Raw genomic sequence first — 21,981 nt, 5'->3', positions numbered from 1 at the left:
TGTATTTCTTTTCTTATTTTCAATTTGAGCATGTTCCCAGCAGCAACCATTTGCTGAGTTATTTCACAGATCAGCACTTCTCCCTTTCAGGCTCAGTGCTTCCAAAGGGTTCTTATGAAAACACCACGTAGGAAGTTAAAGATACACTTAATATCTCTGTTTGACTGCTGCGGCTCCTTTGGCCACTGCGGAGCAGGTGACAGCTCATATGCTGTTGGTGATACCTAGCAGCCAGTTTGAGCAAAGGTGAGGTGTGGGGTTGCCCACAACTACCTGTGGTTGCCATGTGGACTCCAATACCGCCACGTACCTATTCCACAAGGACTCTGCCTACTGGGGGTGGCTGGCATCAACAAAAGTGACCTGGAGGCAGAAATAAGGCGTTGGTGCAAAGAGCAGCTGTAGAGAAGTAGGTGCTGGGAGAGGCAAGCGAACGCCTGGAAACGTTACGGTGTACTTGCTCCCTCACCCAAAATACCAGTGTGCTTATTCAGAACTCAATTAGCAGACTTGGCTAGTGAAAAACACATACATAAAGGTTTCTGTGATTTTTTTTTTCCTTAATAACGATGATTTCAAAATGAAGTTAAACGGCTATGAACTGCTGCTGAAGCAGCACTGAGCAGGGGGTGTCTCTGACACAGGAAGGAACAAGTCACACTCCAAATGATGCTTGAGAAGTTCTAGCAAATACCTTCATAAGAGTTAAGAAAGATATTTAAGCTGCCTTTTTTTATTAGTTTAGTGGGATGACTGTCAAATGAAATTGGGTGAATCATTTTTCCCTTATGGTGTGAGTGATCTGTAATGTAATAGCAATGTTAGCTGCAGAAAATGGCTGACAGTTTGGATCTCGTATGACTGCAAGCTTTTATATGGACAGAGCACTGCCCCTACATCAGGCCTGTTGCAGACACTGTTCCAGTGACACATTCGTCAGAACATTAACCTTTCAAAAATATTCCCCTCCCTCGCTTTCGTGTGAAAGCTGGATTTTGTGCTAGTAACAAAAGCATGGGTGAGAGTAATTTCTTATGCCAGCTCTGTCTAAACATCAACGATTCTGAGCATTAACTAATTCTTTAAATGTGTTTTCTTACCGTTGTTCTGTCTTCACAGGGCTGACCTCCACAATGTTAAGAGGAATCACTCATGCTGCAAAAGACACATTCTCTCTTCTGTCGACAAGATCTCAGCGCTGCAACCCAGGATTGATATTTTCATCAGTACGGCCTGAAGTAGCAAGCAGGAGCTTCCTAATACATTCCAGTTACACAACCGATACAAAGTCAAGAGAGGAAAATAAAAAAACCATTGAGAGTCTCTACGGTTTGTCAGTTGACATTAAGAAGATACGCAGACTGAAGGAATGGGTCCTTCTCCAGGATGTGGCCTATGTTAAAGAAATTGCTGGTATCTTGCAAGAAATGGGAGCAGATGAAACCGCTGTAGCCAACATTTTAGAACGCTGCCCAGAGGCAATTCTCTGCACCCCTGAAGAGATAAACTCTCAAAGAGCTCTGTGGCAATTAGTATGCCAGAATGAAAAACAGTTGATTAAATTAATAGAGCAATTTCCAGAGTCTTTTTTTACTACCAAATATCACCAGAATCAGAAGGCAAACATAACATTTTTTCAAGAGCTAGGACTTAAGAATAATATAATCACCAGGTTCTTGACAAGCGCACCAAATATTTTTTATAATCCTGTTGAGAAAAATAAAAATGTGATAGAGACATTACAAAGAAGTTATTTAAATTTAGGAGGTTCTGAAGCAAATATGAAGATCTGGATACTGAAACTATTGAGCCAAAATCCATTTATTTTATTAAATACCTCCACCACAATCCAGGAGAACTTGGAATTTCTCCAGAAGAATGACTTCACTGACCATGAAGTTCTACAGCTGCTGTCTAAACTTAAAGGCTTCATTTTTCAACTTAATTCTACTACTATGCAGAAGAGTATGCTTTTTTCCAAAAATGTCTTTAATTGCAGTGATCAAGAACTAAAAGAACTAGTGCTGAAATGCCCAGCCCTCCTCTACTATTCTGTTCCAGTTTTGGAAGAAAGACTTGAAGGACTACTTAAGGAAGGAATTTCTGTAGCACAGATTAGAGAGACACCAATGGTGCTGGAGTTGACAACAGAAATTGTTCAGTACCGAATTAAAAAGCTCTCTGCGCTAGGATATGATGTAAAGAGTGGAAATCTAGAAAGCTTGAATGGTACCAAGAAAGATTTTGAAGTCACTTATGGTAAGATACAATCAAAGAAGGAAAGACCAATTTTTAATCCTGTTGCCCCTATACACATTGAAGATTAATTTGAATGCTGTACTTCAAGTTATGCAAAATAAAAGTTGGTTTTTTGAGATGAAACAATGTAATCTTAACCAGACTGTAGTCTTATGCTGTACTTTGTCCTGGAGTGGGTTTTAGGCACAACTTCATTATACACTTCTAGCTTTCTAATGCTTTCAAATAATGTCATAGAACCTGGTTACGATAAAGGTTGCCTTTTTCTAGAGAGTACCTCACACGTTACATTTTCTTACCTGACAGGGCATTAACTGCTTTGGATTTTCAGCTCTGTCACTGCACAGACCATCCTGTGGTAGTGATTAGCTGGAGGGTTATTTTTCCAGCAGTGTTCAGCAACCCACTGTTTCACTGACTTCAGGAAATTCTCTTGGAGTTCCGTTCCTTATTGCTGCAGTAAGTAGCTCTAGCTCCTGGATCCTGACCTGCAACAGACTTGATTTTTTGGTTAGGAAAGCCTAGCCAGAGTGCAGTTTGAGCACAGGGGCAGGACATAATTTTTTTTTACTCAGTGACTGCTACAGCGAGACCCTAATATGTTTGTGTACAAACCATAATGCAAAGAAACTACAAGACAACCTCCTTTACATTTCTGAGACTTCAAAATTTACTTCTTTTGCAAAAAAATCGGGGCAGGAGGAAAACCATTTATTGCTAGTTCTTAATTTCTTATTTTCTAGCAAGGTTTGGGGACAGGAAAGATTAGGGAGAAACTGAGGTTAGTATCAAATGATGGTAGGAGAACGGAAAAAGCCATGGGTTTATATTAGGTATAACAAAACTCTAGTCTGTAAACCACTGGTGATTAAAAATGACTACCAGATTTTCAAACAGCTGCCACAGTTTCTAAATATACGGGCGGCACCGCTTCTCAGATAACACCGAATGATAATTGTCGACAAGTGCTGGCTTTCAAAATAGTAACTACCGGACAGTGTTTAAGTTCTCAGGGGATTTGATTTCTTTTCATTTATAGGCTGTGAATGGTAATATAAAGTAGCAGCATCACTGACGATCATCTCAATAGAATTAGGATCATCGGTGATTTTATTTCTCAGAAAGACTTTCCTAAGCAACTGTTCCACACACATTCCCTCTTGACAGCAGGAGAAAAAACAGTTACACAGCCCCCTCATTCCAGGCCATTCTTCAAGGTCATTTTTAGCACACATTTTGGCAGCAAGTCCAGGCTTCCTTTTCTTCAAGTGAAGTTTTAAATTGCTGAAGAAAGCAGGTATTAAATTGCTGGTTTAGAGGGAGGGCTGCAAGATGATGATTTTATATAGTCTGCCACATTATCTGCTGTGAGCTTGGAAAGGGCTGGAAACACCTGGTGAGAGCAGTGCCAAGATCTCAACAGCTGAAGGTCTTAAACTCGCCACTCTGCAGGCGAGAGAGCGGACGTGACAGCAGCTTGTGTGGGAAAATGCCGCTCCTGCAGGAGTGTGGGCAACAGCGGTGAGAATTTAAGAAGGGGCACATATCCCCAACATGAAAAAAGTCAGGCTGTGTTACCAGGCTGCATCTTTGCCAACTCTTTCAAAACACATTATCGGTTTTTAGGAGGAAACTGGAAAGACAGCCATATTACAAATTCACAGGAACTTGCCTTTGACACTTTCTGTCTTTCCGTGCTCAGCTATTAAGCAGACCACAGTATTATTTGAATTCAAAAGCCTTCTTCCCTTCAGACACAAGAGGGCATTTCAGCTCTCTGAAGCTGTTCATAACACAATCCGTAACTGAGCTTGATGGTTTAGGATGAAAAGGAAATCAAGATTTAGAACAGTGTTTTCCCTGAAAAGTTTCAGCATTTCTACAGGTATCTGTTTTTAAAGTTCTTGAAACAGCTTATATTCCCATCACTTAAAGTATCTTCAGTGGCAACACAACAGGAAAAGGACACATTTCCCTAAGTGAGTCATGGCCTGAGTAATCATTAATTTTCTATTCTGAATGTTTCAATTTCTCCTCCTCCCCTTTCAAAACATAAGCATGAGCAGAAATGCTCTTTTTTCTCTACCACCAGATGAAAATTCAGTCAGTCATTCATAACTCTATGCCTGGGACCTGTTTCCCTCTTCTTCACAGGATTCATTTGTAATAAAACCTCAGGGAACCTCCCAGTCACCAAAACATTGTATTGCTGAAATCCACTTCCTCATCTCTTGTCATTACTCACAATGGACATGAACCAGTTTGTACTGTTTAAGTCTGGCACAGAAAGATGTGGCTATAGGTAAGCCTTTTGTTACAGAGCGAGCAGTCAGGCATACAAGGTGCCTGCATAAACATTTCCCATTTCAAACTGGGGGCTGGGAAAAGGACAGTAAAATAAAGCCACCACAAAAACAACTCCATTCCCCCTGAAAATTTAAGTTCCATATTCCGTTCAGCTCACTATGATCTTAAAAGTGGGTACTCCCAAGCCTCATTGAAAAGAAAATTAGTGCAAGGGATTTTGTGCTGTGTCTGTGAACAACTTACACAGTGAAGTTACAGTTGTTGTTAAGAGCTGGTTGGCACTAGGTAGATGCAGATAAAGGACACTCTGGGGCACGATGCTGTGGGAAGATTTATACCTAAGTATGTCCTTCTCCACAAAACTAAGGAAGCTTTCAAATGTCTGAAACAGCAACAATTTAATGTTTCACAAGTGCCAGGACAGAATCGGGCCAAGTTCTTAAGATCAAGCAAATTTCTAAGTGAATGGAAAATACACAGGATATAGGACAAAGCTCTTTGAAAACTAAAACCATATGCCATGTAAAAGTGTTTCAGTTACAAGACTCAGAAGCAATAGCTACAGGATATGTTATGAACAAAACATAATGAAGTGTTGGCAGCTCTTTACAGATCTAACATTGTTTATCTCAGACCACACTTGTTTTGCTGCGAGTTTCATAGTTTAACAATTAAAGACTATAATTAAAAAAAATGGGTATGATCAGTTCAACATTCATGTTTTCAGAAAACTATCAGGTAGGGTTTAGTTTGGTGTCACAAATACCACAGTGACTCCTACGAGTTCAGTGGCAGCACTCTGAGGATATGGCTACATTGGAAACTGCAGAGGAGTAGACCATACTAAATTATATGCCACAGCTAGACTGCCCTGGATACCCAGGCTAGCTCATTTCTAGAGCTAACTGGTACCCTTAAACCATACTACACTCTATGCAATTAGGTTTTGACTATAAAAACCAGTTGAAGTCTTCAGGTTGTTGCATAAACTTACCTTGTTACACCCTTGCAGCAGATCAGAACTAAGCAGCTGGTGCCTCTAACAGAAGGGGCAGATGCTCTTCCCAGCACCCCAAGTTCCCATGCTTATGAGTATCATGCTTCCAACACACACAGTTACTGATATAAAATAAAGTTGTTAGTTACAGAGTGCAGCTGAAGTACCAATGGCTCAGAGAGATTGGGTGACTACTGTACCATAATTTAGACATAGTGTACACTCAACAACCACGAACAGAGGACTAAGTTTTAGACGAGCGACATGTTTCTTTTTTTTTTTTCATTTTTAAAAAGTCTCCCCATATATCCTTCTAGTACAACCACAGACACTGGAAAAGTAAGCTTACAAGTTCTCCATAGGAACACAAGTTTGTAGAAAATACTGCATACACGACATGAACAGACGCCTTCTATGGGCTTCTAAAGAGGTTACTTATTTGCAAAGTCAGTACACAAATAAAAGATCATCAACAGCTTCTATTTTAAGGCAACCTCAAGCTGTGTCTTTACAAGTGCATTTAGCCTCACACGTTGCAGAGGACCTACAGATGTTCCCATTTGAGGTGTGTCAATATTTGGAATCTGTCAGTATACAAATTACTGGAATGATGTTTCTCTCTTTTTTTTTTTTTAAGGCCTCATCTACCTTTTTTGGTTTGTTTTAAATAAAAGTATTACATTTTACTCAAAAATCAAAATGTAAAGTATGAGAAAGAGATGTAGTGAAAAATTCCTTGCATTTGCTTGAACAGAGCAAGAAGCCAACCTGGCACATCATGGAGTTGAGACAACAGCTTTGCTAATTCTTCAGTGGTTTCCAACTATACAAAGGAATTTCCAGCAAGTAAGACAGTTGTGCTAGATAGCCACAAACATCAGCCCAGTTTCCATTAAGCCATCTTTTTTTCTAGTGTCTATAAAAAGTTTATTAGAAGCAAGTTTTCACTTGCAGGAGATAGATGAATATCATTAAATACACCTGAGATGGAGCAATAATATTTTCAGTAAAAACTGACAAAAAGCTTCAGATATCAGGATTTGTAAAGAGTCTAAAGCTCATTCTGTGAACTGCACTGAAATGACAGAACAGTTCTTTACACAGCTTCACCTAGTAAAGATATTTTTTCTAATAAGGCATTAAGTTAGTTTACTCTTTGTGATCTCTTCTACCATGTTGTCAATCTTTTTCACTTCTATCTCCCACTCATTTCCAATTTCTGCAAACCTTCAGTTCTATTTGCTCCAGTCTGCTTGCAGAATGCTGTCAGGGATAGTTTACAGGCTGCTTAAAAATACAGGTTCATAACCAAGACTGTTTGGGTATATCCAACAATGCCTTTACACAGCTGAAGGATCCTTAGCAGGAGCATGTGGAAACCACTGAGAACAGGAATTGGCATCTCATTGTATCAATGGTACAGCAGAGATGACCAGGTTTCTGTGTTCACATTTTAGTCCAAAACTGCAGAAGACTTACAGTAAATGAATATTCAAATATGTATTATTCCTTCAGATACACTTACTCACTTCTATAGTTATCAAGTGTAACATTTCACCAAATACAAAGCTTCAATCTAGGCTCTAATAAATCTTCTTACGCTGTGCTAACCAAGCTTCTTCTGTCCTTTTCAGATGAAATCAAGTTACTTGCACAACTCGTTGGAAGATAAAGTGTCTAAGACACATGGCTTCTCATGGTCCCAATCTCAGCAGATTTTAATGCCACTGATGTAATATTCTGGAGAATTGAGTACGTCTCAGTTTTGGTTTTAGTCAGATTTATCTTTTTTCTTTCCTGTTAAAGGCACTTTACTTGCAACAGCAGATCCTACAGCTGTAACGCCTCCAGCTACAGCAGAAACACTTCCTTTGACTAGACCCACTCCCACTGAAGGCACAGATGTGACCGCTGTTTTGGTAATTTCCAAGCTCTTCCCTCCAATCCAAGCAACACCCCCAATTGTGGCACCAACAGCTCCCTTTGTGACACTGAAGAGGCCACCAGTCACACGAGAAAGTACCCCAGGCTGCTGCTGCGGGTGGTCTTTTAGTGAACCTAAGGGAAGAAACAACAAACAAATCAGTCTCAGTGCTATGATTAAAGCATTTTCAAAAGAAGAGTTATTCATAAGTATTTCCTTTTCTAGACTAACAGACACTGCACACAGCATACACTTACCTTGCAGGCTGCTCTTCTTGGATGCTCCTACAACACCTACTTACAAATAACAAAAGACACTTTGCTGCAGCAAGACATTCCTCAGTGCTGTTTTCTAACACACAAGTCAATATTGAGTCTAAAAATATCAGGCATATGACTTCCAGAGTGTCTTACACGATAAACTTCTGTCCTCTGTACGTACCACTGCCTTCCTAGACTCTGGAAAGTCTCATGGCCAAATCAGCCTCATTTCTGGACTTTATAATGGGGGAGAAATGACACATCCTCCTATGGCCTCCATCCTAATGATAAGAGTTAACCCACAGAGGGGGGACCCTCAAGGGCAGCAGCACCACCTTGCTGTTCAAATCTCTAAGACAGGAAAAAATTTCCTGGTAAAACAGAGGCAAAAGTTTATTAAACAAAGAGCTGTTCTTTGAAAAGAGCACTGTGAGATAAGGTCACTTCTTTCCTTAGTAATTACTGTTTTGAAGATGTGCTTACAGGGGTTCTGTGCAGGGGTCAGGAAAGAGGAAAGAGAAGGTTACAAATGAGAGCAATCAAGAGTTGTCAAAAGAAGCATGAGGACAAAACTGATGCCAAGTCTTCTGTATCACTTCCTTTCTTCATCCTGTATACAAATTTAAGTTTATTCCAAAAGGGTCTTTTTGTAATTTGGCTACAGAAGAGGCATGTTTATGTGAAAAGTCCAAGTGCCAAATAAGCTTTTTAAATACCAAAAGTGGTCCCCAAAGGCATTAATAGCAAGAGTTACAGGCTCCCAAAAGAAATTTCAATATGATGCACAAAACCAAGTCTCAAACTGTAGGATTTCTGCATATTATTGACCACAAGAATTTTTCTTCTTAATGTTATATTTAACCTGCATTTTGTGCAGTTTCATGTTATGTGCTTTCTAGGTCACTTCCTATTCCATATTTACGGTACAATTACACAGCCTCAAAACAATAGAAAGTATTAGAGTAATAGAAAGACCTCTGGAATTAGCCACTTTGCCTTCCAATTGTTCCAGAATTACTTTATATTTCTAATGTAAGCATCAAAATCCTAAGAGATAATGCACCTTGCCTCTGAAGGGAATTAAGACTGTAATTCCACTCCGTGCTATGGCACAAGCATCATCCAATCTTCAAAGAAACAGCAGTATGAAACAGTATGTTAATGTGGTATTTAAGCACATAAGAAAATATCAGTCACTGCATCTATAAACCAGTAGCCCTAATATACACTTGTCTGCAATGTGTCTTCCACGTGACCCTGGGGAAACCTCTGCTCTTCACAACAACATTGTTCAGGTAAGTGTTTTTCAGCTCCTCTCTTGTCAATACCTCACCACTTCTTAAAAAAAACGTTTCAGAGAGAACCATGGCAAGATTCAGCCAGTGAACACAAGCAGGGTTAAGAGTTGCACAGTTTTTTGGATTTGGGTTTTTAAAATTATTTTCTAGCTATCTGTAGATAACATATTGGATTTAACATCTGTCTCTTTTCACAAAAAACAACAGGGGAAACCAAAAAAAGAGCAAGTGGAACTACAAGGGGCGGAGCCAGGGAAGAAACAGACATGAAATAAAGAGGTGAGGGAGTCAGCAGCAGAAATAACATACTTGGATAAGGACAACGAGCCTGGAGACACAGTGGAAAAGAAAAATCAGATCTAGATCCACCAGAGACCTCTATCCAGCCCTGTCAACACACTGACTTTTCACTGCAACATGCCCTAGGAGAGTCAGCAGAACAAGTCTGTCTCCAGTGCCCTAACTGCTGACAACTTGCATCCAGAGGACAATTTCCAAGAGTCACCTCCCAGCACTCATCTCTACAAGATGAAACCTAGGGTGAACAACTTTCCCTGCACTGCCAATGAGCCTGTGATAATGCCAGGACTAACTCAGAACTCAGAGTTAATTTAAAAAGTGTGAAGTTCAGAGCTCCTGTGTGCATGCCTGGAATAATTCAAACAAAAGATGCCACCTAAATGAGAGAATTTCTTACAAGGTTAACAAAAAGGAAAAAAGGGATACAGAACAACAGTGCAGCTCAAGGGAGCAGAAAATACTGGAAGTGCTTCCAGCTTACAGTAGTCTCTTATTTAAGAAATTGATATAGATAACAGAAAAGGTAATGAACAGAAACTGAAAACAGAAATGACAGCCTTTTACTTAAAGCCACGTAATACCTTGCTGGCTCATTCTAGGCCAGCAGCTTTCAACATGGACATCTCCAGCAAAAATGCATGGCCAACATAAACACACAGAGATCAGAATTTCAATGTACATACAGAAAGCCTTTAGAACTCACACTTGGAAAGGAGTATGCAGAGCCTGCTACAAAATCCAATGTCTAGGTATTATTCATTAGAGGATTCTTGTGACCAGACTTACAGAGCTTGTAACAGATTTGGTCAGAAAGTGTTTCGCTTCTACCTAACTGCTTCATTGTCATCAGGGTGAAACAGGAGTAAGTTTTATCACATTGAATTTTAAGAGCTGATTTCAGTGAATCAGATCTGATGTCAGCAAGAAATGATCCATCATCACTAACTTATCAATAACAAGAGAGAAACAAACAAAAGTAATCTTAATGTGTTTTTCCTCACATTACTTCAGGTAGCCAATCCTTTGACTCTATTTCACAAGTGTAAATACAGACTGCAACAGTGTATAAACAACTTTGGTAATGGCTGACACATTCTGACTTCCATCCTGTTTGCGTTGTCCATGAGGTCTAATGAACGCCCACAGCTGCAAAGTTTTATTGCCGGTTGATTTCTGTTCTAGGATACACAACCCTGGCCTCCTTTTTTCTAAACAGTATGAAAAAGAAGGTAAACCAGATCATTCCTAAATTGAGGGAGAAAATGACAAAAGTTCCCTGTCCGGGAGTTGGCTCTATCAGGCTATCTGGCAGCCAGCTTCCTGCTGAAAGGAATCCAGCAACGAACAAGAGTTCGAATGAACTTCGGTTGCAAAGGTTGGCGCCGCTTGCAAAGTGGAAAATACAGCATCGGAATAGCACTGCTCAAAAAGCAGGAGCACAAAAGCTTCTTCCACACATTCTTTAAAGCCTTTGGGCACAAAGCTTGTTGAGCGTGATTTGGACAAACTAGAACTACTTCTATCTTTACGAAAAGCTGCAAATTAGTTTTGGAATTGAGCCTTTCCTCTAAGGAGTATTTTGGCTGCCTGTTCAGAGAGATGATCTTCCTGCCAGCATTGAACTAGTAGCCTTCCATCCACATTTGGCCATCTTTTTATGATGGTGTAAGTGTATCACATATGAAGCCTTGTACAGCATTCCAACCCAGTTGTTCTTCAAGGGTGTTCCAACATTTTAACTGAACTCCTAAGGCTAGGAGAGTGCATATGAATCAGAATCAGAAGGAAAAAGCCTTTTCAAGGATGGAGTTTACATTAAGATAAGCTGTGTTTCATTCTACTTCCTCTAACTACATCAATTTTCTCCCTCTATTTAGACTTCATATTCAAACTGGTTATTGTCAAACTGAAATAAGAAAATGTGCAGAATAAAATATTTAACTGATCGTAAACTTTAAATGAAACTTTGCAATAACCAATGATCAAATTCTGCTCTTATGCCGAATCTGGAAAATCTAGTGAATATTCTAGGAAGAGAAAAAATGTCCACTTGTTTCACTGCCTTACTCAAAGAATCGGTTGTAGTTTTCAGACCACTGTTCACTTTCTATACATGAGGTTTAATATGTATAAAACACAATTCGATCTTTAAGGCAAAAAAACCCAAATAAGCAAACAAAACCTGGACTTAAAAATTAGACTTGAAGATAACACATATTAAGGCATAGTTTCCACTCTGGCATTTGCTATCAGAAATGCTTCTGAGATCTTGACAACACCATAAGAAGTTAAGAAGCAAGATTTTTTGTCCTCACACCATGATACTTTAACAAGTTCAAGTATAGGAGAGCTGAAGAATCACTGTGCCATGAAAATCTATCTCTCCCTTTCCTCTCATCTTCTTGTACTTGTGTTTCTTGCCTTATAGTTGTTAAGAATAGAGTGAGCTATTCCACTTCAATCCCTTCTACTGCAGTTAGTGGATAATACTGTTGTTTGAGTGAAGTAAATTGTTCAGTTATACAACATATAAAAGCTGAGGGAAAAAACCCAACAACAAACAAAGCTTTAAAGGGCCGTTATAAACTGAAGAGCAATAAACAGAGAGGAATCATGATTCACCGACCTCTATATCCAACACATTTAGTCTTAAAGTAAGAGCAGACAACATAGATAACCTATGTGCCAAGAATGGCTTTTGATCTAGTATGCTTCCAGTCACATTATGTAAACAGGACTCTTCACTAATTTGCCAGTCCACAGCCTGGAAGGAGCTCTGCTCATTTGCAACTGCATTTCCTCTGCAGATCTAATAACCAATTTATGATTCATTTGGTTCAGGAGACCAAGATGTCACTGCATTAATGAAGTCAAGTGCACGTTTGTTTTTATGAAACCATGAGATTGTCAGCAGTTAGAATCGCAGTTAGAACCACAGTCAATTGCATGATGAAAAAGGGTCTCCAAAAGTGGTAATAAAGTTCTACATATTTTTAAACACATCTTTTAAAAAAGTCACAAGCACTATGAACACAGCAAGATGTCCAAAAGTGAAGCTGGGCTCTTCCCATCTCACATAATGAACAGAATAAATACCCATTAGACCAATACATATCTCTGGAAAATAATCTGCAAATTAAGTCCTTCAGTATCTGCCCATCTTCTCTATAATTTATAGGTACAGCTGTTTACTGAGTTATATTCAGTGGTCTTATTGTAATCAGGATAATGCAGAAGTGAACAATAATCCAGGTCCATCCCAACACAGGGTTGGCTTGTTTACTGTTACTTAAATGGAAGTTAAAGCTTCCAGATCCATTTTCCATTTTTTAAAGAGAGAACTGAACTTCTGATTAATTTACTTCAGATCATGAAAAGTAGTACATACCTTCTGGTGGTTCATCATGAAGGTAGGATGGGACTTCCTGTTGATTTTTGTCCGTTTGATTCATTATTGCCTAAAAAAGAAATTCACATATGCTATACATCTCTTCTGGCAAAGCATAAGTTAATCCACGAATCCAAAATTCAAGTAGTTTAAGTTCCACAGAAAATGAATTTCTTTTTCATTACTAGATAAGCTAGCAGCTCCTGTCAAACTGCTGCTCTTTTTTTTATCTGTGCTTTTGCATTCTTCAACCAGATTCAAGGTGGAGCCCTCCACCACATCAGCAGGCTTGGTGAGAGCTGCCACCCCACACCAAGTACATCTTGAACTTGAAAAGCAATCAGGAAGACAACCAGTATGAAAACAAAACAGCCTCTGCCATATAACAGCTTATGTTTATGTAGTGAAAAGGAACAGCCAAATGTTCACAGAGATGGTGGACGCTAGAGAAATGACAGCAGCATGCCTATAAGATCTGCAGGTACCTGGAAAGCAATAGCTTAAAGAAACAAGTCCTTGCAGCATAATTTGAACAAACGCCATGAAAACAAGATGGAAGAATAGCAACGGAAACACACAATTTATCTTGTCACAGTACTGCATAAATCGTGTGGTGACAGCAGCAGAACTAGACTGCTTTAACTTTACACAAAAACTGCCCAATGAAAACATTTCAGAAAAGATTTCTTTATACCAAAAGCCGTTTCCTAGAGCAGTTCTAGAGCAGGAGTCCCTGACAGTGAGGGGAAGCACAGAGAAAGTAAGTGGAGCTGCTGATTTGAGCTGAGTTTTCTCTCTGGAGGGGAAAAAAGCAATATCTAAGTCCAAGTTTCCTTCCTGCTTTCCTCCCCCACCAAAGCATGCCTTGTTATTAAGTCCTGCCTTTTCTCCTGAGCTCTCCTGCTAATCTTGCTTTCCCTCCCCAGCAGGCATCAAGATGACAAAAAGGAAAAACAGGTTGCATTATACCAGTCAGTATCCTTCTATCTTCCTGCCAGTGGCCTTTTAGTTCCCTTCTCCCTGCACGTCTTTAAATAATTTCATTTCTTTCAGGAGTCAATGACCACCACAAAAATAATTCCAACCTCTCTTGCTGTGCTGAGATCCCTCTGTACCTCCTCTGGGTGAGAAAGCAGTGGCTGGGATCTGAAGAAGGAATGAGGACACAGAAGCAGGTGGGAACACTCACCTGGAAAACAACAGCTGAAACTCTCACAGTATAATTATGAAGTCAAAACATCACAGTAAAAACTGGCACCCACATGCTAAATCATAGATCTTTGGATGAGAAGCAAACCTAAATTGAATATTAAAGATTCCTCACAATCAGCACTACCAATATCAGTTCACAACTCAGAAAACATGGGTACCTTTACACATGAAGCTGAATGGGAAAGCAAGCAAAAACACCTACTACAAGGATGGCCAATTCCATGGAAATGCTGAATGAGTACTGCTCAAAAGCCAGAAATGCAAACATAAAAGCTATGAAATAGGAAAGTATCATAGAGTATCCCAAGTTGGAAGGGACCTACAAGGATCATTGAAGCCCAACACAGGATAGCCCCAAGAATCACACCATGTGCCTGAGAGCATTGTCCAAACACTTCTCAAACTGTCAGGCTTGGTGCTGTGACCACTCCCTGGGGAGCCTGTTCCAGTATTCGACCACTCTCTGGGTAAACCTTCTCCTAATATCCAACCTAACCCTCCGTAGAGACAGCTTCATGTCATTCCTTTGGGTCCTGTCACTGTCACCAGAGAGATCAGTGTCTTCTTCTCCTCTTCCCCTCACCAGGAAGATGTAAAGTAGCAAAACATCAAGTTGGAAGACTAAACACATGAAACAAAAATATAAAGCACTGTAAGAAAGAGAAGACATGCAGTAAGAAACTGATAGCCCTGATATTATCAGATCAAGATTTCTGTACCAAGATGAAGCAACTATGTTCCTACTTGACATGTGGCCATTTTGGTCATTAAGATGATTACTCTGTCAGGAATTTAGAAGGAGTTTATTTGGTGCAGTAGGGGAAATCCTAAAAATAGTACAATAAAATTCAGAACTTATTAAGTCTTAATTCAAACAATGGAAAAAAAAATGACCAAAAGAGTTTTAAAGCAGAGTCAGGGGAGACTAATGAGTAAAGAGATAAATTATTTTTTACAAAGAACAACCTCCACTAATATATTTGTATCTAGCCAGCATGTAACTCCTAAAAGAACCCCAGAAGAAATTACCTGTTGGAGTTTCCAAAATGTTTCTGTCAGCAAAGGCTCACAAAATTATTTAATCTCATGAGGACAGAGAAAACACTGTCAGGGATCATCAACAAGTTCAGAGAGAAGTTGGAATAAGTAACCAGTTTTGGACACGGCTAGAACACTAGAAACGCTCACAAGGTTACACACAAGGTTTAGTACTTTCTGCTATTAAGAAGGTATTGCATGTAGCAGCACTGACAGCAGATACAGCCCACATGAAGCCCCAAGAATCTGTTGTACTAGGGTACAACATCATACAATTAAGACCAGACCTGTTCATTGAAAAGAGTTAAAGATTGGCAGACAACACAGGTAAAAGACGCTTTCTTAACTCTCCATAATCCAGTGAGACAGACACTTAGATTTGCTTTCAGCTCCTGCAAAGCTAAATGAGCAAAGCAACGATTTAACAATTGCAACAGAAATACTTAACTCACAATTACACTGATCACAGTGGTCTATCTTCCACAGCACAGCCACCGCTAACTTGCTGCTCTCAGACCCCAGAAAGCAATGGAGAACTACAGGCTTGAGAAGAGCAGCTATGGGAAATAGGTCACTCTTGGTAGGACTGAATTTGTTCTACACAGAAGGGAGCCTTCAGGGTTTTGCAGATCAGAAAGTTGAAAACTACTGTATGATGGGGTGGTTTTACAGGTGCCAGTGGATGGTTGGACTGGATGATCTCGAAAGTCTCTTCTAACTTTGATGATGCTATGATGCTGCAAGAGATGTGCCTAACCAGCCTGTACTAGGTTTTACTCACTGTTCACCTACGACATCAGTGCAAGTGAAAACAGTATCACATCACTGTCAGAAAAGTCTTTTTGTTTTTCTGTAGAAGCTCTCCAGTGAATCACAGGATCAAGACCAAGATCTAGCAAAGGACTTCTGCAGAAAATATTCAGATATCTAGTTTACAGTCTGTGTCATGCATCCTTGTATCCAATTTAACATGTCAGGAGACTTAAAAGACTGAAAAGTGATCCAAAATCCTGTGTGCTAAACAGGGTGCATATCTGGTGAACAGGAAATACTAGGCACAGGAGCATGTTTCAAACCTGGCTCCCTTCCAGAGATTTAAGGTTAGTATTGACTAGAGGTATTTCTACTGACTGGAGGTCAAAGGCCTGGAGTAACTACTTAGAGGCAGATTACTTCATCCAGTCTTCAGGCAAAGAGGGCAGGAATATAATTTTTTTCTTCAAAAATTTGAGTTAGAAAAGCAGATACCACTTGCTATATTTTACAATACCATCAAGGTGAAAGGACTCACCTACAATTCAATGCCTCCTCTGTCAATTAAGATCCAGGCTCGGATGTCTCACTTTATATCAGAGCCCCCTGATCACAGGGGGACTGCAGTGTATCCTAAGGAGGTTCCTGTTTGTGCTTCCTGTTGAAGATGCATCCCCACAAAGAAGAAGAAAGCAAAATTCATGAGACCCAACAGAGATTACATCTCAGCTAACAACTAAGGCACTGATCTGGAGGTGCAACTATAAGACTTTTGTGCAGACAGTGAGGCCATTCAGACATGCTATTGGTTAAGAAACTTTGGATACTTGGAAGCTGCAGATTCAAAGTCCCCCATATGCACTGAACCATTAGTCACACAGATTGCCAGTAATGCAAGCATATGCAACAAGGCAAAGATTTATCAGAAACTTGAAATTTGGAAGTTTTCTGATACGTTTTTCAAAATCTTCTTTAAAGTATGCTAAGACTGGCCAAAAAAAAGAAAGGAAAAAAGAAAGCAAGCAAAGACATCCTTCTTTGGCATTTTTATCCTGTGATGCCAAATTCACAGTGACTTGTGTCACTGGGGAAAAGCCTCGAGCTTTATGTAACATCTGCATTAAATGATCACACGGAATGAGGTAGGATCTCCATGCAGCCTGGTAGAACTCATTCATGAAACACACATCCAGCCTATCAATGACACACTTAATTTTCCTCTTCATCTGTGTTTTCTCATATTAAGAAGTGGAAGCAAACCCAGATCTTAAAAGAGATTTCAAACAGGAATAAACGTAAACTACTTCTGGGCTTTTTCCCCCCGTGTATTTAGGAGGGTGCTAGTCATTCAAGAGATAAGGGATAACTTCTCATCTTTCTTAACAACACATTAAAATAAATTAAAACCTTCATAAAAAAATATTAAAAAGGGTAAAAATGAAAGTCACTCTTCCAATTGATTTGAAAGAAAGCACACTTTCATACTGTCAGAATATGAAATACACAGAAAGCTTAAATGTTTTACAGTGTTGTAAAAAAACCCAAATTGTTTAGAATAGGATTTTTAATTCAGGAGCTATTTACAAGATTGTGTTATAAGACCCTGAATGAAAGCATCAGGAAGCTCTAGAGGTAGTGGTACAGCCGTACATACATTCACATAAAAGCTGATTAAAATAAAACTTACCAAATATATTCCTTTGTGAAGATTTCTAGTTAGTTGTTTTCACAAAAGTATTCTGCATACACCTGTGAGAAAGGCAGAAGGTTAATGACATCTGATGGAACAGTGCTACTGTCACATACCTGCCATGGGTGTATGGTGGGAATCATATACAAATCCCACAGCATGGAAGAAGTACTCTTAGTATGGCCTTAAGATGCCAAAATTTTATGAGATTTATCTCACTGAAACACTGATGCCTTCTGTGTTCTTGGGCAATGGAGATAATCTTACTTGCTCCATGTGCTGCCATGAGGACTGCTACGAAGCATGCTAATCCATGTTAAGACAGAACCACTTAATGAGCCTTGAACAGCAACTTGTAAAGTTTTAGCCTTCTATTAAGAAGTGGGCTCTAACCACTACAGACTTGTGAGTAACTTCATGAGCTTCAGCTGATGCCCTTGATGTCTTTCTGACTTCACAGACAAAAAGCCCTTCTGTCTCAGCATAGCAAACCTGGCCCAAGCAGCAGCCAGTGAAAACTGCCTTGTTTCAATGCCACTACTTGGATATTTGCAGGCAGCAACGAAACTACCTAAGGATGGGGCCAATTTCAGCTGGCAGCATAATGCTGCTCCAGACAGCTGCAGCAGCAGCAGACAGCACTAGAACTATTCACCTGACAAAACTGCAAACAAACTGATCGCCTCGTCTCAGTCCACCACAAAAAAAGCTGTCTTCCTTCTGTCCACCAGCTACGCAGTTAGGAAGCTTGGCTATGGAGCTGATGGAAAACAATCAACCCTTGCCACATGCACAGCTCTCCTCCCCCTTTCAGCAGCTGCAGCAGATTTATGAATGAACCCGATGCATTTCAAGTACATGAAAAAAAAATTTTTTGCAAATGATACTTCAAGCAATAAATTTCTGAAACAGTGCTCTACTCTCCAAATTAAATGAGAAAATAAGCATGAAGCCAAAAGAGGTTCACCCACCAATGGCTGCTCTTCAGGGTACTGCTTCAAGCTGCACAAACAACCCCTCATATCAGCTTCCCTGCTTTACACCTTGGAGTGGGGCTTGTGACATGTTACACGTAACTGTGCCCAGTGCTGTTAGTTCTCTCAGCCATAACCCTCAGCACAGCTGACATGGAAATGTGGTTTTCAGTTTGTTAATGCAAGGGACAGAGTTGACTGAGCAGAATTCTGCAAGAAGAAAGAGTCAATGCACTAAGGTAATGCACTACAGCACTAAAGTAAAAAAAACAAATCCAGGCATGTAGAAAGCATGTGGCTAAAAACCAAGAGCATAGCTAGCATTTCAACAAGCCTTCTGTTTAAAAGCCAGGTTTCAAAATTCAGATTTACATATACAGCAGGACTGGCTTGGAAGCAAGCATGCCCATTTCAGAGGAAAAAAAAAGACTACAGTTTGCAAAGAAAGATTACAAAGAGTTAATCAGAAGTTCCCAGGTGTGAACCACAGCTTAATTCTAAGGCTACAGGAGGATGGGCTACAACTTCCCCCAAAAGATACTAAGTTTGTCATAAGAAATGTACATAACAGGCTCACAGTATGCAGGGAAGGTACAGTACACAGCTGGGAAGGTAATGCAACATGTCTGTTTCAAAAAACAAACACGTGCCACAATTAAGGCAAAACTGAGCTATATCTCCTGCAAAAAAACCCCCTTAACTCTGACTGGGACATTACCACATTGTATTTCTCCATCGCTCTCACTAAAATATAGACCAGGCTCCAGAAGCGGCTCTGGGGAATGCCTGATGTTGGCAATCAAGTTTTCTCCGCTGCAATGATTCACAAGATACCAAATCAAAGGTGGCAGAAACCAGGATTCCCCTTTTCTAGTCCTCCAAAACTGTTTTCTAGAAATTCAATGGTAAATTCCAGCAAGGTGGAAGGCATACCTTCAGAAAGACAATGAAAACTCCATTTACCAGTCCTGTCACCCTCCACCTCCTGCTAGCTCAGTTTTCAGAAGCAGAACCATCCCCATTTCTCATAACACTTCCCCAATGCCTGACCTCCACATGTCTCAGATCTCCTTTTCCAGAAGGCCCTCAAAGACAAAACCCAGCAGTACCTAACAGCCAGAGCGATAAAGCAGCTTCTGAACTTCCTTGCCACCCTTGCTAACGAAATAAAGAGTTTTTTCCCTAGCATCCACCACCTGTTTGTTGGCTCCTGCCTGACATTTAGACCTGGTCACTTGCTGGACAAGGACCACTTTTCGGTTTGTGCATTTGCAATGCAGTCCATTTCTATACTGAGGAGGCAACACTAACTCTACAGAATATTTAACCACAGTTTAACAGAAAAGATTTCTAAAAAAGTGCTGGATGGTATTTACTTAGCAGTCTTAAAATTGATGTGCATACAAACCAGTACTTACATACTAAATGAAGTTATCCTGTATGTAGCCTTCCAATTATACAGAGATTTGCTGCCTGAAGCACAGCAGTGGACACACTGAAGCAGGCTACCTACACTTGGTATTTATCTTCCTTACAGAGTGACATCCTGAATCAGAATTCTCATTTTCAGCCCAATTAAACAAGCAGAAGGAAGCATTTAATTGCATCTGCAGAGGTTGCCACTGCACTTTGCACAATGACCAGAACCAGTCGTATGGCTACAATAACTGGCTTTTATTTCCAGGCCACACCACATAAACGCCTAGACTGGGTGAATATGGCAAACTAGGCTGGTCCCTTACAGTTCATAAAAAAACTCTTCATACCCTACTCCATCGAGCTGGACTTGAAGATACATAGATGAAACAAAGAGGAGACAACTAAAGCAAACATCTGAACACAGCAAAGTTTAAAAAGAAGAAAACCCAAGAGAAAGCGTCTCCCGGCTCGGAGAAGTTCACGGGGGAGAGAACAAGCTCATCCAGGAGCGAGGCCGAGGCGACCGCGACTCCCTCCCAGGTGGGCGGGGGCCGCTCAGCCAGGGGCGCCCGGCCCGGGGGGCGGCAGCGGCAGGGCACAGCCCACTCCGCTCCCGGTCCCGCACCCGAGGAGCCGCCGCCACACCCCCCGTACTGCTGGCCGGAGCCCCGCACCCCCGCCACGTCCTCCCCTCGCAGGTACCAGCGTGCCCGGCGGAGCTCCGGAGGCGGCCCGGCAGCGACCCCCGCCTGCGTCCCCGCCGGGCCGGCGCAGGCACCGCAGGCACCGCCGGCACCGCGGCGCAGGGCGGCGGCCCTGACGTGGCAGCCAAGGCCGCGGCGGAGCCGCTAACCCCCGGCCCGGCGCTCCCGCCCGCGGAGCCGCGGCAGGAAGCACAAAGGCGGCCGGCTGAGCCCGCGCCGGGGGCAGGTGGCGGGCGGCGGCTCCGCTCCCGGACCCGCCTCTCCGCGCAGCGGCTCCGCCGGGGCCCCCTCCGCCCCCTGCCCCAAGTTTCCCTTCCTGCGCGGGAGGAAGAGACCGGCGGCGGGAAGGACGCTCGGGGGGCTCTCGGCTGACGGCGGGGCCGGGGGCAGCGGCCGCTGAGCCCTCCTTCGCTCCCTCACTCACCGCGCGGCGGGTCACGGCTCGCTCAGCCGCCTCCGCTCAGACTTTACTCCTCCGCCCGTCCCGCTGCCGACGTGGCGCCCGCCGCCGCCCGCCCTGCCGGCGCCCGCAGACCCCGCCCCAGCGCCCGGCGCGGCCCCTCGGCGACCGGGGGGCGCCGCCGCCCCCGCCCCCTGCCCGCCCGGGGCTGCCGGGCCCGCGCCGGAGCCCCGCTGGCCGCCGCCCCCTCCGCCGCCGCACGTCCCTGCCGGCTCCTTCAGAGGGGCCGCCCCCCGGGGGTCTGCGCAGGCCTCCGCCCGACCCTCGTGGCTTCCACAGGCCCGGGGGCACCTTCCTCCTGCGGGGAACGGGGCAGCCCCCGAAGGGTCCTGCAGGGCCAGGGCACCGAGGCGAAGGAAGGTGCCGGGTAGTGGCAGGGCAGAGGACAGGAGGGAAGGGGTGACGGCGTTGCCGTAGCTGACCGAGATGCTGCGCGGTGCAGGAGATGGGTTTGCGGCGCTCGGTTGGGCTGGGAAGCGCCTCGGGCGAGAGTCGGGGTGAAGAGATGCGCCCTTGGGGCGCCCTGGCCGTGCTGCTGGCACAGCGGGGAGGCTGCAGGAGCTCCGTGCGGCACGGAGCAGCACTGTCCTGCGAGGAGCTGCACCCAGCCCAGGGCAGCGGCGCGATGTGAAGCCGCGTCGCTAATCCCGAAGATCTGGGTTTGCGTTAAGCAATGTTTACATTGCACCCTGTATCCCAGCTGTTATTCGAGTGAGCAGAGCTTCTCACATGCAGCCTGTAGGGAATAAACTTGTGGTCATCATGGTTTGTGGGCATGGCTTTCTAGGTAACTACACCAATGAGAATAACTGGGGAAAGACAAGTTTTCTGGTGCTCGTCCCCTTCTTTTTGACCTCTCCGTGTACATCTCTAAGGATCTCTGGGGATGAACAGTGACTTTCAAGTTTGTTAGACAAGGAAGTGCTGGATGGCCAAGGGAGAGAGGAAAGTCACAGGTACTTCGAATATGAGTTCGGAAACAGAACTCTCAGCCGCAC

At 42.4% G+C, this 21,981-nt stretch overlaps 2 protein-coding genes across 4 annotated transcripts; one reads left to right on the top strand and one right to left on the bottom strand.

Moving 5' to 3' along the window:
- Nucleotides 1-1,124: 1,124 nt before the first annotated feature.
- On the top strand, nucleotides 1,125-2,390 carry MTERF2 (mitochondrial transcription termination factor 2). Its single transcript, XM_008921986.3, has one exon. The coding sequence runs from the start codon at nucleotides 1,134-1,136 to the stop codon at nucleotides 2,325-2,327; it is 1,194 nt and encodes a 397-aa protein (XP_008920234.2). The 5' UTR covers nucleotides 1,125-1,133; the 3' UTR covers nucleotides 2,328-2,390.
- Nucleotides 2,391-4,945: 2,555 nt separating this feature from the next.
- TMEM263 (transmembrane protein 263) lies at nucleotides 4,946-20,993 on the bottom strand. 3 transcript variants are annotated; one of them, XM_029963489.1, is made up of 4 exons: nucleotides 20,948-20,993; nucleotides 17,424-17,485; nucleotides 12,734-12,803; nucleotides 4,946-7,621 (listed from the first exon to the last, which is right to left on the bottom strand). In XM_029963489.1, the coding sequence occupies exons 3-4, from the start codon at nucleotides 12,795-12,797 to the stop codon at nucleotides 7,335-7,337; spliced, it is 351 nt and encodes a 116-aa protein (XP_029819349.1). In that variant the 5' UTR covers nucleotides 12,798-12,803; nucleotides 17,424-17,485; nucleotides 20,948-20,993; the 3' UTR covers nucleotides 4,946-7,334. The 3 variants fall into 3 exon arrangements, with proteins under 3 accessions (XP_029819349.1, XP_029819350.1, XP_017936075.1); XM_029963490.1 differs by lacking the exon at nucleotides 20,948-20,993 and adding an exon at nucleotides 20,522-20,579; XM_018080586.3 differs by lacking the exon at nucleotides 20,948-20,993 and adding an exon at nucleotides 16,275-16,394.
- Between the last annotated feature and the right edge of the window lie 988 nt (nucleotides 20,994-21,981).

Source organism: Manacus vitellinus, unplaced genomic scaffold, assembly GCF_001715985.3.
Source record: "Manacus vitellinus isolate BGI_N305 unplaced genomic scaffold, ASM171598v3 scaffold_5_pilon, whole genome shotgun sequence".
In the NCBI taxonomy this organism is placed as follows: Eukaryota; Metazoa; Chordata; class Aves; order Passeriformes; family Pipridae; genus Manacus; species Manacus vitellinus.
The sequence above is the reverse complement of the archived record's forward strand: the minus strand, read 5'-3'. Positions and strand labels throughout refer to the sequence as shown.